The sequence below is a fragment of the Tursiops truncatus genome, chromosome 4, assembly GCF_011762595.2.
Source record: "Tursiops truncatus isolate mTurTru1 chromosome 4, mTurTru1.mat.Y, whole genome shotgun sequence".
In the NCBI taxonomy this organism is placed as follows: Eukaryota; Metazoa; Chordata; class Mammalia; order Artiodactyla; family Delphinidae; genus Tursiops; species Tursiops truncatus.
In genome coordinates this window covers 45504031-45518989 of record NC_047037.1, presented here as the reverse complement: position 1 = coordinate 45518989, position 14959 = coordinate 45504031, and the positions used below count along the sequence as shown (strand labels likewise).

At 38.7% G+C, this 14959-nt stretch overlaps 1 protein-coding gene across 1 annotated transcript in view; it reads left to right on the top strand.

Annotated features, from left to right (window-relative positions):
* The window catches only part of WDR49 (WD repeat domain 49), a 135344-nt gene that overhangs the window by 93638 nt on the left and 26747 nt on the right, over positions 1–14959 (top strand). The window contains 5 exon segments of the mRNA XM_033855200.2: positions 3321–3430; positions 5349–5447; positions 7091–7255; positions 9194–9381; positions 14167–14384. Of these exon segments, the coding sequence (XP_033711091.1) occupies positions 3321–3430; positions 5349–5447; positions 7091–7255; positions 9194–9381; positions 14167–14384 (780 nt within the window).

Sequence of the window (14959 nt, the reverse complement as noted above, 5' to 3'; positions counted from 1 at the left end):
AACTAAGATCCCACATGCTGCGGGTCAACCAAGCCTGCACGCCACAACTACTGAGCTCACGCACCTCAACTAGAGAGCCCGCCGTGCCACAAACTACAGAGCCCACAAGCTCTGGAACCCGCATGCCACAACTACAGAGCCCATGTGCCCTGGAGCCTGTGCACCACAACTAGAGAAAACCCACACACCACAGCTAGAGAGAAGTCCGCGCACCACAGCGAAGAGCCGGTGCGCCACAGCGAAAGATCCCCATGCCTCAACGAAGATCCTGCGTGCCACAACTAAGACCTGACGCAGCCAAAAATAAATAAAATAAATAAATAAATAATAAATAAATTAAAAAAAAAAGGCAGCTAGAAATGCAAAGCATACTTAGAGAGCAGTAAGAGTATTGCTTGGCTTGAACCTGAGATGTGCTTCAGAAACAGCCTCTGAATATTCCTAACAGCTCAAAACAGCTCCTACAAGCAAGAAAGTTATTTGAAAACTTGCATTCTATCTATAAAATCCAGGTGAATTTTACATTCTATTTCATGAATTCATGTATCTTTATTTTTTTTTATTTTTAAATTTTTTTAACATCTTTATTGGAGTATAATTGCTTTACAATGGTGTATTAGTTTCTGCTTTATAACAAAGTGAATCAGTTATACATATACATATGTTCCCGTATCTCTTCCCTCTTGCGTCTCCCTCCCTCCCACCCTCCCTATCCCACCCCTCCAGGCGGTCACAAAGCACCGAGCTGATATCCCTGTGCCATGCGGCTGCTTCCCACTAGCTATCTACCTTACGTTTGTTAGTGTATATATGTCCATGACTCTCTCTCGCCCTGTCACAGCTCACCCTTCCCCCTCCCCATATCCTCAAGTCCGTTCTCCAGTAGGTCTGTGTCTTTATTCCTGTCTTACCCCTAGGTTCTTCATGACATTTTTTTTCTTAAATTCCATATATATATGTGTTGGCATACGGTATTTGTCTCTCTCTTTCTGACTTACTTCACTCTGTATGACAGACTCTAGGTCTATCCACCTCATTACAAATAGCTCAATTTCGTTTCTTTTTATGGCTGAGTAATATTCCATTGTATATATGTGCCACATCTTCTTTATCCATTCATCCGATGATGGGCACTTAGGTTGTTTCCATCTCCGGGCTATTGTGAATAGAGCTGCAATGAACATTTTGGTACATGACTCTTTTTGAATTTTGATTTTCTCAGGGTATATGCCCAGTAGTGGGATGTAGCTTTATTTTTAATATAAAAATATTTTCCCTAAAACCCTTTGAGTAAAATGAACACTTAGGAAGGCATGCCATATTTACCCTGTGGCTTCTAGTAGCCCTCTCAAATAGCTGGACATTCACATTTTACTTTGAAAACCAAGGATAGAAGGATAAAGGGAAAAACTCTAAAAAAGTTGATTGGATCCAAATATTATTAGATCTTGAATAACAGGCCCCCAGACATTTGAATTTTGTCATGTAGGAAATGGAAAAAACTAAGAAATGGTTTTTAACAGGGCCTTAGCCTTACCTTTTGATCATGCTGTTTCCCCACTCTGCCTAGAGCGACTTCCTCTTCCAAATCTTACCCATCCGTTATGGTCCAGCTCAAAAATAACCCCTTCACTCAGCCTTCTGTGATTGCTACACCTGGATTTCCATGGCAATTGGTCAGTACTTCCTTGGCACTTAGCACATTTCAGTTTGCATTTTAATCACTTTATATTCATGGCTCTGTCCCCTGCAGCACCATGAACAGGGACTTCCAAGGAGAAAAGAAATGCTTGTAGAATGAATGTATATTAAGAGCTCCTGAATGGAATGATTAATCTGGTTGCAGGATGAAGAATGTACCAGAGATGTGTAGCCTAGAAACAGTGAAATGGGTTAAGAGGCTATTAAAAATTTTCCACCATGAGCTAGTGAGTGCTGAGCTAGGAAGCTGTCATTGGTTATTTAAAATAAAAAGGAAGGAATGAATATGTAACATATCACAGAGGAAGAATCTGAGTATTTTATTTGACTAGAGAAGAGAAAGGCATGCAGGAAGGTGGAATTCTGGTCTATTAACCAATTTTGGGAATTTAGGGAGTCATCCTGTGGAGCGAAGATGAAACATTTGGATTTTTGATGTGTTGATGATGGAAACTATAATGGAACTGTCAGGTGTCAAGTGGGAGTGACTCAACACTGGAAAAAGTTCTAAATGTAGATAAATTTAAGAGCCATTTGTACAGAAGTGAGATTGGAAATTACGATGGTGTACAAAATCTCTGAACAAGCCCTTTTGAGCAGTGAGAGGAGAGTGGAGGAATGACAGTGAGTAATGTCCATATTAACAAGAGAAATAGAGAAAAGGGAGATGAAGTAGAGTACAAGGAATGAAAGGTTGGGGAGGCAGGAAGAGGAGCAGGGTGTTTGGAAACAGAAGAGTTCCAGGAACAAACTCACATCCATCAGAGGGTGAGGAGTTAGATACACTGGCAGGGCAGTTGGGAGACCTTTAGCGTGGGCGGAATAGAAAGCAAGATTTCAGAAAGGTGAAGAGACAACGTGGGTGGAGACACCAAGCCTGGGGTTACAAATGCTCCTTTGAAATGTGTGTGGCTCTAGAAGGAGGGAGAGGCTTACCAGAGGCTGGGAGCCAGAGTTGGAATCAAGAGGAAACACGGTGGCCCCATATTTTGATGCCCCCCCAATTTAACTTTAGGCTCCTCCCTTCTCTACCGGGCACAAGACATTTCATTCTCTGTCTTTTCTGGTCTGTCCTCAAATTCACCAGAAGTGCCCCAGAATACTGACCTTTTCAAAACTACTGTTTCTGTTGAAAACATATCTGTCCTCCATCCCATTTCTTTGAAGTGGCATTTTCAAGTGTTCCACAAATATAGTTCCTCAAGATGCTGTATGAAAAAGGACCCACAGACTCTACCCTTTTTTATTGTTACTGTCAAAACCCTTTTGGTGGTTCCATGTTGGAGAAATTTTGTTTTAGGGTCTTGGTTGTGGATAATTAATCTGATAGATGCATGCATGGTTGGTTTGATGATTATGAAAAGAAGATTAACCTTCTGATATTAAATATTTATAATTTGCCAGAGAATTCAGGAGAGAATCCAAAATCAAGTTCAGTGTGGGGATTCAGCCTTATGGATGACAAGTAGGGATAAAATTTTGGGCAGCAGCATCTTTTAGACCTCTCAAATCACACCATCCAAGTGCATGATGGCTACTCAATATCTATATCACTTTTATATCCACAGCGAAGTGCTATATCCTTTTTTACTAGGGCTATTACTCTGTTTTACTCTAAGTAAAAACTTCAATCAGTTTTTCATCCAGCCTGAAGAATGGAAGGGAGGAGTACAACACCGTAACGATATCGTACGCACTGCATTTTTACCTCCACAAATTCTTGTTACAGGTTACTTGAACCTTCACGTGACCATCAGTTGTGAAAATTGTATTTTTTTGCCTCACTCACTTTGAAAAAGCCTTTTCTCAACTGCAAAATGAAAAGATTTCTTAAAGAAGCAGTCCTTGCCCTTAGAGATACTCTTGGTCCTTATTTCTAGGGCTGGGTGATAATGGTTATGACCGTCAGCTCCTGAGCTTGGCTACCTGGCTTCAGATAACGGTTCCACCACTTGCCACTACCTCATATGGAGAAAGTTATTTAAACTCTAAATTATAATTTTTTCTGATTAATAATAATATATCAGTATCTTGGTTTATAGTGAAGATTGCACAAGATAATCTGGTTAAGGATTTAACCCAGTGCTCACAATGAGCTCATCAGTAAATACAAGTTTTATTTTCATTGTCATTTTTTGAGGAGCAGCATTAGGGCTGTTGGGTACAAATCACACTTCCGTGGTACTCAGATATTTTGTAATGGGAACACATTAACCCTGTGGCACAATTTAGTCTAAATAACATTGGTTAAAGACTGGTCTCATGAAACGTCTATAAATCCAAGCTCTTGAAAGGATCTACAGGCATACTTTGACATGATATATTAAAGGATCAGAAATTGCTGAATCATTTCCAGCCAAAGAAATAAATTTATAGAGACAGATTGCACCATGAAATTATCAAGTCTGTATTTTGACAGACTAATTTTTTTTTATAGAACCAGAAATGTCATCAATTAAGAAGAATGAAAAATTACAGGAAAAGAGCTTGGATATCTATGAAGTGTTACAATACAAGGTTTCCTGCTCTATCTACATTTACAGTTTCATTGTTTTCAGAACTTGCCTGATTATCTTCTGGGGGGCCAACTCTGCAGTTGAATTTGCTATGTAGCTGCTGGAAGTCTACTCCCATGGACAGGTAATCCGTGGAAACCCATCATCCTCGGGCAGTTTACAGAGTTCAGCATGTATTACTCTCTTCTCTCTCCAAATCCCAAGAAAGACACCATCAGTACAGCCCACTCAGCTCTGGTCTTCTGCTCTCCACTTGATGTTGGCATTCTGCTCACTAGGGAGCTTTCCTCACTGGGCTGCTGAGAGCAGTGGTCTGGGCATGCACTGCTCCTCCCGAGACAGGCTTGGTCAGACTTAGCCTCGCTATTTGGGCTTTTCTATGTTTTCTGTAATGAGCAGTAGGGAAGGACTTTGTGTAGGGAAACTTTTAATATTGGAGAAAGCAGCATTCAATAAAGGACATAAAAGAGAAGGAACTGAAAGAAAACACACACATCAACTATACTTCAATTAAAAAAAAGAACACACACACGCACATGCACACACACACACACACACACACATACACACACGAAGACTGTAGGAAACAGAAACCAAGAAGGACTTAATTTGTTTGCCGTCAATAATAAACAAATATGACAAAAATTATTAACACTTTTTCAGTATTTGTAATATGCTAGGCACTAAGTGCTTTTCATTCTTCACAGCAGCCCTATGAAAAAAATAAAATTATTAACCAAGGTTTATAGGTGAAGAACTTGTGGCATCAGGTAAAGTTAAATAACTTGCCCAAGGTTACACAGCTAGTAGGTGGTAGAACCGGGACTCAGACTCAAGCTGTTTAGTTACAAAGCTTTTATTCTGAATGCTTTATTACTATAAAATGAAAAAGATATAACAATAATTTCTGTCACACTTACTGAACAGATATTTCATGAAGTTTCTAAGTTCTAAAGTTTAATAAAAACACTAGTAATTACTATTCGTTCATGTCTCCAAATACGCAGTGAGAACTTACGAAGCGCCAGATTCCGTGTAAGTTATTTCGATAATGATTTCTTCTAATTGCTGTTGCTCATATTTTCTATCTAACTTTCAGGCAAGTTCTGTTCTCTGTCTTGGCTCATATAGGGAGCTATGATGGAGAAACTGTCCTGTGGAACAGTAGCACAGAAAATGCTCACTATATCCTTCACCCTGATTATCAGCGGCTGCTAAAATCCAAATCGGGTGAGCCTAAGTTTGCAACTAAAATAAGGTGGCTGAGTTCAGCCACAGTAAGCCTGGTTGTTTGTTCATGGACCTGCTGCAGCTTGCTCCTAAATTATAGATGATTGGCTATCAACACAAGGGATTAGTGATGTCGTCTCGTCAACGTGACTAAAAAGAACCTTGAGATTTACTTGGCTTAGCAAATTCTCCGTGGCTGCCGTTCCTTCTCTTTATGCTATATCAGCGTTTCTGAATTACTGACAGCAGGGAGCAGGCCTCTCATTTTTATCTAGTTTATTTTTTGCCAATAAACCTCGCCAAATTGCCTTTGGCTGAACCTTGGGCGCTCCTTGGTAGGACGATGGGAACTCGTGTTCACTTGATAGGCTGCTCAGGCTCAATCTAGAGCTTGTATTAAATATTATACCACCTGGAAATCTTAAATTATTTCTTGCTTTAGAAACCTGTGAGAAGCATGAGATGGGAGTAACTTGTGTCTGGTGGGAGTTTAGCATAGCAGATGAATATTTTATACTTAAGCAAAATGTCTTGACAATTGCTTTTCACATTTTATTTTAGTTTCTTTAGATACTAAAGGTTTTTCCTTAGACTAATTTATTTGGGTAATGAATATGTCATTCCTCAGGGCCCAGTGAGGTTCTGTTGTCTCAACTGGATAAACTCACAGAGGCTGAGTTAGACCTTATGAAAGGACAGGTCATCAGATACAGCTTTTGTGTGTGTGTGTGAAAAGCTAAGGGAGTAATTTTTTAGGAGGAAGATGACTAACTTAAGAGATTTAGAGTTTACTTGGCTGCAGGCACAAAACTCTGACCTGCTTTATGTCCAAAGAGCTAATCATGAGGGTTCATCTGAATTCTCCATGGAGAGGGTGGAATTCTGCGTCTTTGTCTGCAGTAGTCCTCAGGAGAGCACAGTCTTGTTCTGATAGTGAACCTAATTGTGGCTATGATTAAAAACAGACAGTCAGATAGGAGAGAAAAGCAGATAATGTCAAATGTATAAAAGACACAAGAGGCATTGCTATAGATTTCTTGCTTTGAAATTTTGAAGACACCTCTGTATAGGTTTTTCATAACTGTGTGCAGACTGTTTATAGATTCTGGGATGGATATCCCCAGTTTTTATTAGTGTGGCTTGGAGATGATATCATTAGATCATTGAAGCACCATTAGGAATATCCTTTCCAGGGTAACTCACTAAAATAATATTGCTTAAGAATGATCATTGAAATACATTACACAGTCGTATCTCATGTTCATTAAATTATTTGCAAGCTTAATATTAATGATTAATAAGTTGAAAATGCCATTATATTAAAATCACATTTGTCTTGAACATATCAGGATCTCTAAGGTGTTAGCAGGGACTATAAAATGAAGTCCCTATTAATTCACATCAAGGGAAAACACAGTAAGCTTGTACGGAGTATGAGAAATAAAAATGGAATCAAGCAATCCTTGTAGTTGGGGTTGAGGAAGTGAACAGCACAAGGCTCCGTAGATGTTGACTGGAAACATTATGAGGTTTGCTGGAGTCTTTGGAGGCTGTGATGGGGGTGGGCCTATTGTTTTTCATAAGTGTTTTGTTTGAAAAGCATATGTCTCTTCATTAAGACAGCTGGCTTCTCTCCATCTCAGATAGAGAGCCTCAAAAGCTTCCTGGTGCCGGGAGGAGCTGCTTCACCCACCCCATGGCTGACCAGGCCACTCTGGGAGCCTGTTCCTTTGAGACAGACACTGAGTGCAATAAAGCTGTTATGAGGCTTTGCTTCCTTGAAGCAAGAAAAAACATTGTAGCCACAGGTAAAATATATATTTATATTTTGACTGTAGACTGCTTTGATATATTGTGAAGTGTTGGAGCAGGGAACAATAAAGAAAGTTCAATCTAATCCGATCTAGGTCTTGTAGAGTTTGACTGTGTCTAGCGAACAGTCAGCACCAGGTCACAGGAAGCCACAGGCCATGGCAGACGAGGTTAGAATTCAGGAGGATGGGTCCAGGAACAGGAGCTAGACCAGACCCCACAAGCAATTTATACAGTGCTGCGTATGTCAGGATCAGAGTGAGAAAAACTCGGCAACGATCAGAATTGGTGTTGTAGCCATGGCATAGAGATTTGGTAGGGTAGAGGGCACAGCAAGAAATATGCTCCAAATATACGAGCCAAAGCTTAGGTCTGCATGGGGTAGAAGGGTTGAGTCTTGAGATGACCGCACTGGCACTTATTATCAAAGTGGGCTATGAGAAAATAGTGACAAACTTGGAGATTGGGGGCAATAGCAACATTTGAAATAGCTGCTGCTAACTGCTGATCCCAGGTCAAGAGAGCTGCCTGCTCTTTGTCTTAATATTTTTGGTGTGGGTAATGCTTTGGGTGTCTTTACCAACTATGAATCCTTTCCAGAATAAGTTGGAGTTCTGGTCAGAGCTTCTTCTAAGATGTACGCTAACGTATGATTTACCATAGTTATTTGATATTATAATAGATTGAATAACTCTTTGCTTAATTTCCCCTTTGTCTTCAATGGCTGTGTTAGTGTGGTGTTGATGCAGCCTACGTGCTCCCAGAGTAAAAATCTGCTCCTGAGAACAAGGCGTAGTTTTGACCTTTCACCTAAAAAGTAATTTTTAAATTTTAGAAATATTTTTCCTCAACAATAGGAATCTAGACATATATATGTCATATGATTGAAAAAAGAAATCTGAACCATGTTTTCCACATTCACTCTCGCATATTCAATTTGCAGATGGAAAATCTGCATGATTTTCTTATATAATTTTTCTGCATTAAAAGTCAATAAAGGTATACCCCTATAGAGTTTTAGAACCATTGTGAAATATTTAGAATAGACCTTGAAACAGATTCTAAAACTTTCTATTTTCCAGGACGCACTTATACTTACAAAATGAACTATTATCCTGAAATTGCTCTCAACACTAATTCTTCTTACTGTTATCAGTATTCCCAAATTGTTTCCACTGAAGCGGCTACATACCATTATTTCTACCTTAAACAGATATGATTGTTAATAGGCAGCACATTTGTGAAGCAAATTGGAAGTCTACAGATTTATCAAATAATAATAGGAACTTTGCCACAGAAGAATAATTTAGGTAAAGTGCTTCTACAAGCCTATAAAAATGGAAAATGAAAAGGTTAGTTCTAGGCCTATGAACCAAGAAAGTGTTCCATAAGGACTTACAATGAATTCTTGATGAAAGATTAAAAAACAAGCTCATAAGTAGAATTCAAAGCATACAGCTACATAGAGGAATCAATAGCTATGCTGCTATAACTACATACACGCATCCAGCTCTGTGCAAGAGGAATTTTACTTCTTTGGTATATGTGTCCCACGGGTAATTAAGAAAGATGTGTTTTACGTAATTGAAATATTATTATAATGTTGAAATTAGTATTTTGTAAGTTTATTTGAAGTAACAGATTACTTCTATCAAAATTTAAAAACCCAAATAATATCAAAACAATGAACGAAGGAGTGGTAACTAGATTTAATGGAACATCTTACATATCCTATCTCATTTAATATTCAACAAAAACCAGTGAATGTATCATAGGGTTTTTTCCAGTTTATATTTGAGAGAATCAGAGTGCTGGAAGTTGATTTTGGGGCTACTCACCTCTCCAACATCCATATGCTTTCTACAGGGCAAACCAGTGAGGAAGTTGTTTCTTGTGTTTGTAGTTTCCTAGTTAGGGGTTCTCTTACATATTAGGGGGTGCCAACCTGGTGTCTTGTGGAGGATCTGGGTATGTCAGATTCTGGGATACATTTAAGAAGCACCTTCTGGCTGAATTTTTGGCTCATAACGTTGTTGGTTCCATTATTGTGTCTACTGATAAGTCAAATTGATACCTCGCCGCAGGAGATCTTGAGGGGTGGTTGAAAATCTGGAATACAGAGGTACGTTGAAAAAATTCTAACAGTATCTTTATAATTTTTGACTGCCTTTTGTTACAGATAACTATGAATCAGGTCTTGTCTGTTTTCTAGATAAAGGAAGACACGATCAATCTGAGTATTTTAAAGAAAACATGTATTGATCAGACTTCTTTTAAATAATTCATGGGGAAAAACAGATTTTTCTCAATATTGAAAATCCTCTGTTCATATATCGTCAAGTCAATCCCCCAATTTAGGAATGCAGTATTGTCAGTAATATACCATGCATTGTTTGAGAATAAACAGTTAAGATATGCCTTATTTGAAGTGAGACCGTAAACATAATTTAAATAGAGTCCTGGCCTTTCATCTAACATTATTGTCCTCCTGAGTTAGTTTGGGATTTTTGTGTCACTGATTACCTGCTCAATTTTCTAATAATACTATAAAATAGTAGTATTTTTTGTATTTTATGCGAGAAAAAGACTTTACGAAATAACTAAGGAAAACTATCAAAGGTATAAAATGAACAGTTTTACTAGCACATATTTCTTAATTAAAATAAAATTGCAGTACAGATTGTGTTTGGTGGACACAGTTTATATGGCACGCATACCTGGAACAGCCCTATTTCTTGCTTCAGCACCATCTAAAGGACTTATACTCCAGACAACACCCGCTTGAAGACACTCTTTTTTTTTTTGCACCTCATCTCACCAGAGCCCATGTGGCATGGCCATATAGCAATGTCAGCATCGCATTAACTTCTCCAACTGCCAGAAGCAGCTTTTCAACTCCTTTCATGTTCAGAATGCCAGCTTTGCCCCATGCTGTCTCATCACACCTGCCCACACACCGATTTGAGTTCCCACCCAGACACTCTTTTTCCTGAGAAGAGTCTAGCACTTGCCTTATTTACAGAGCAGAAGAGGCTGTACAGCTCTTGGAGACTTCCGCATTACCCGGCCCAAAACGGTCTACCTGCACAATTTACCATCATTTTCTGATTTACCGTCACCCTCCGTGTCCTAAAGGGCTGTACGGAATTCTGTCAGCACAGGTTGATATCCTCAAGCCGACTTCACAAAGGGAGCAACAACAGACTTCGTCTTCCAGCATGAAGAGAATCGCCGTACTCAGGGCATGAGAGTGGCACCTGAGGCTGCTGAATAGGACCATGTTAACTGGCCAGATAGAAACTGAGGTTCCGGGCTATGCTCACACCACCATGTCTGAACAGTGCTGGTTGAAACAGATCGGGATGATATTTTGTCCCCCAAAGTACAAAGGGAACAGGAGCTGAGTTCCCATGAAAATAAATGGAAAAAAGAAAAGAAATGTGAGACAATAAATATTTTCTTTCTTCTATTTTTTTATAAGCAGGTATAAATCACAGCTTAGTTTCATGGGAGGAAGGGGTTAAAAGCATGAGCTCTGAAATGAGCCAGCTTGAGTCAAACGTCAAACTCTACCACTTATTAGCTTCTGTGAGCTCAGGCAATTTATTCAAACTCTCTGTGCCTCTGTTTCCTCATCTATAAAATGGGAATAATGAGCATTCATCCCTCATGGGACGGGCAATTGTGAAGATTACATGAAATTATTCATGTAGAGACCTTAGAACAGGAGAAACTCAGCAAACATTAGCAATTGTTATTTAGGCAGGAATAAATCAGACAATGAACAGAAGAGTTTGGTTTTTTCCTAAATTTTTCTATATTTGATTATTACCTGATAATTACTTGGCTGTCATAGTCATCTGTTTGATAATAATGCAGTAAATCTATCCACATTGTAGTGGGTTTCTACTAAATTTTGAAATTGAAGGGATCCACTTATTTTGGAGGAGAAATTTTTCTCAGAAATCCTGGTACATTTTGAGCTGCGTTGAGGCCCCAAACTTTTCATGTCTCCAGTGTCCTCCACTTGATAGAACTGCCTTGGTTAATAAGGGAGGCCTGGAGCTACAGTTCCAGAAATGGAAGTCAGTTCTTTCATGACTAATGAACTTGAATGGCCGATGAGATTCAAATGGAAATCAGGCCTAGCTCATAATAAATGTCAAGTAAATATTAGAATAATAAGAAAATGATATTTCTACCTGACCAAAGATCTGGACAGGAGCACCACAGACAACAGTCACACAAATGCTGCAGTCTTCAGAGGCGGAGAGAACCAGTAAGCGGCCGCCTGGCTCACACATCTCTACGGAACTTATCCAGTCTTCATGAGGTCGGAGCGATCTCATCAGAGTTGGGGCTTCTGTGAGTTTGTTCTTACTGGAATTAAGACAGTACTCCTGAATGAACAGAAATGCCAGAATTCTAAAATGTGAAAATATTAAATGATTGCAGTGATGTAACACTTTTTTTTAAAGTCTGATACGGAAATTGCAAAAGGTACATTTGGGAACAGCAATCTGTGATACAAATGCAAAAGAACAGCTCATGGTAACAGAGGTTAGGAAAATGGTATGAACGTTCAAAAGAAGGTTTCTAACTGATTTAACTAACTTGAGAAGTGGAAAGAAAGGAAGGAGGGGATGGGGGAGGATGGAAAGAAAAAAAATCAACAGTAAAATCAGCTATTTGATGAAATTGATGAACTTCATCATGTATATAGGTCGTCACGTATTCGTTACCCATTTTATATATATTAGTGTATATATATCAATCAAAATCTCCCAATTCATCCCACCACTGCCCCCCGCCCCTGCCACTTTCCCCCTTGGTGTCCATATGTTTGTTCTCTACATCTGTGTCTCTATTTCTGCCCTGCACACTGGTTCTTCTGTACCATTTTTCTGGGTTCCATGTATATGCGTTAATATACGATATTTGTTTTTCTCTTTCTGACTTACTTCACTCTGTATGACAGTCTCTAGGTCCATCCACATCTCTGCTTTTGTATTTCAAAGAACTCAGCCTCAGAAAGCCTGCGTGAAAATAGTTTGGTTTTTTTCCCTTCTGTTCGAGATAGGAAAAGAGCCACCAGAGCTGGGTAGTTTTAGAAAGTAAAGACGGGCAAAGCGGGGGACAGCTGCGTTTTCTAGTCCCTTCTGCTTGAGCTTTAAATGTTTTTTAAGAACTCACTTTTGTCAAGCTGTCTTGGATATGGGTGCTGTTAGTTCCAAGGGCCACAGGAGGCAGTGGGAGGGGAGGGCAATGGAGAGGAGGGGAGGAAGAAAGAGAGAAAATTAGCAGATACTGGAAAAAAGCAACAGTGAATGTCCTTCTCATAGTGTGAGATGAGACATCCTTTCACAGAAAGAACAGAAAGATATGGGAGGCAGACGGAAATACAGAGATAAGAAGAGACTCAATTCTTAAATATAGCTCGGATCAGAGCAATTTTTCCTGAACCAGCTTGATTTGTACAGTGTAGTGACTTTTGACCTACATTTGAATGTTGCATTTGTCTTTTCGTGGAATTAATTCTGTTCTAGCAGTTATAAAAACAAAAGGAAAAGCAATCGTGTATTTTAATTTCATACACTAAGGCTTCATTTTCCAATCACATTCAGTCTGATTAAAGTATTCAAAATTTAATGCAGTGTGATTCAGTATATTTCAAAAAAGAAGTTTTTTTTTTAATAACTGTGAATCAGTTTTATAACATAGCTATTGATCTGAGGTTGGTTTTCAAGTTAGAGTTTTAAAAGTATGTGGTGTGCTATGTCTATTTCTAGAGTTGGAGAGATAGGGGTAGGGATGGTTTATCTGTGGAGATACATTTATCCCAAGAAACTGTCAGATGATTGTGGTATAAAAAGAAATTAGATGATGCTTGTGCTTCTTCAGTGTCCATCTCAGCACTGACCACTGTTGTGTTGGGCAGAGTGTGTACTGGCGCCCCTCCTCAGCTGATTGCTTTGATGGCCAGTGACTTTGATGGAGCCTATTCACCCAGTGTTTAAAATTTGATTTAGTTGCCCATGTTTAAACATTAAGAGGTTTCATATAATATCCAAATTTCTTGCTTCTCTTGGAAAAGAACATGTCATTCCCTGAGAGTAGCTGTGGCCCCCTTTATGGAAAATAGGTTCCCTCTAAGTCAGTGTAATGCCACCTTTCTTTTCCTTTTGCCTATGAACACTGAGGCTGACTTTCATTTGCTATTTATCATCTTATACAAGACTTGCCTTCCTGACCCCTGTAGGCATTGTACTTTGTAAATCCTCTGACAAAAGTTGATCATTCATAGGCCAGTCAGATATGCTGGGGATCCCTAACGTTCCCTCATCTCACACAGGCTGTGTTCCCTGCTGCGTTCCTGTGGATACAGTGTGAACAAATAGAAGACAAGGAAATTGCTTCTGTATTTAAAACATAAATTGTCAATGGGGAGATCTCGCTAGATGGATACACATTAAGAGCGGTAGCCAAGATCTGTGAAAACTATCATGTAACACATATATTTTTCTAGGAAAAAGTACTCAGTAATTGGACTGGCTTTTGAGATTTTGGGAGGGGAAGATGCAAAGAAAGTAGTAGTATGAAAAATTCAGACAGTTCTTCAACCAAAGCTTTGTTTTTCTTTTTAGTTAATATACATCTTGCTATACAGGATTTTAAAGTGGGAATGTTAATTTCTTTTTAGCAGTTCATTATTATCTCTTCAGAAAATATTTGTTTGTTTCTTATGATACATCACTTTCTAACTTTATTAAAGTTACATGTATATGTCCCATCTCCCTTAGAAGACTGTAAGCTCCTTGAGTTCAGGAACCATATCATCTTCATTTCTGGTGTCCCCAAGACTTCAATTAATAATCTAGCACATGTTAGACACATATAAATGTTCAAGGAAAATACATTTTATAAAAGTAAATCTCTGTTTTTTCAGGCAAAGCATTGGCGGCTTGAGAACTGTTTTTCCCTTCCTAAAAGAAATACTAATTTAATGGAAGATAAGATTCAAGAGAAAAGCATAAAGGAAATTCCTTTGCTTTCTAAGGAGGAATCATGGTTAGACCCATCAAAACATTCTCTACTTGATAAGTAAAACAAAGAGTCAACATACAAGTAAGTACATCTTACCTGTAAGGAGTAAAATTGGCCCCAAATTCCTTCTGTGCTTTGTGGAATGTTCAATGACTACTTCAAGATTTTGCTAACATTTAGGTTATTCGTAGGTTTGTGTGTGTAGCAACGGGAGAACGTATGTTCTCAGGGTGATATCTGATTCTTACTTCTTGTCTCTGTTGAATGCTTGACTTCTGTTCTGTGTCTTCCAGTCTCTTGTTTCTACTCCATTATCAACCTAATTTTGGAAATTAACCCCTTTCTTTAAAAGCAATATATGTGTGTATATGTGTATGTATGTATCTACCTAGCTAGTTACCTGTCCATCTTAGAATGTATGTCAGATTTTACTCCTGGTTTTGGTAAGGCACACAGAGGTATATATGTCAGAAGTTCAAAGAGCTTGACTTTGAATATTGGATATCACTCTCCTTTTATGACTTCTAGCCTTTCCTTCCTGTTGTTCAGCCATTTCTTCTTTTCATGCCACTCTGATGGATCCCATCCTTACATTCCTCTAACTCTAATGCCAGGCAGTTTTAATTGTTTCTTTTGTTTCCCATATTCTTGCTAAC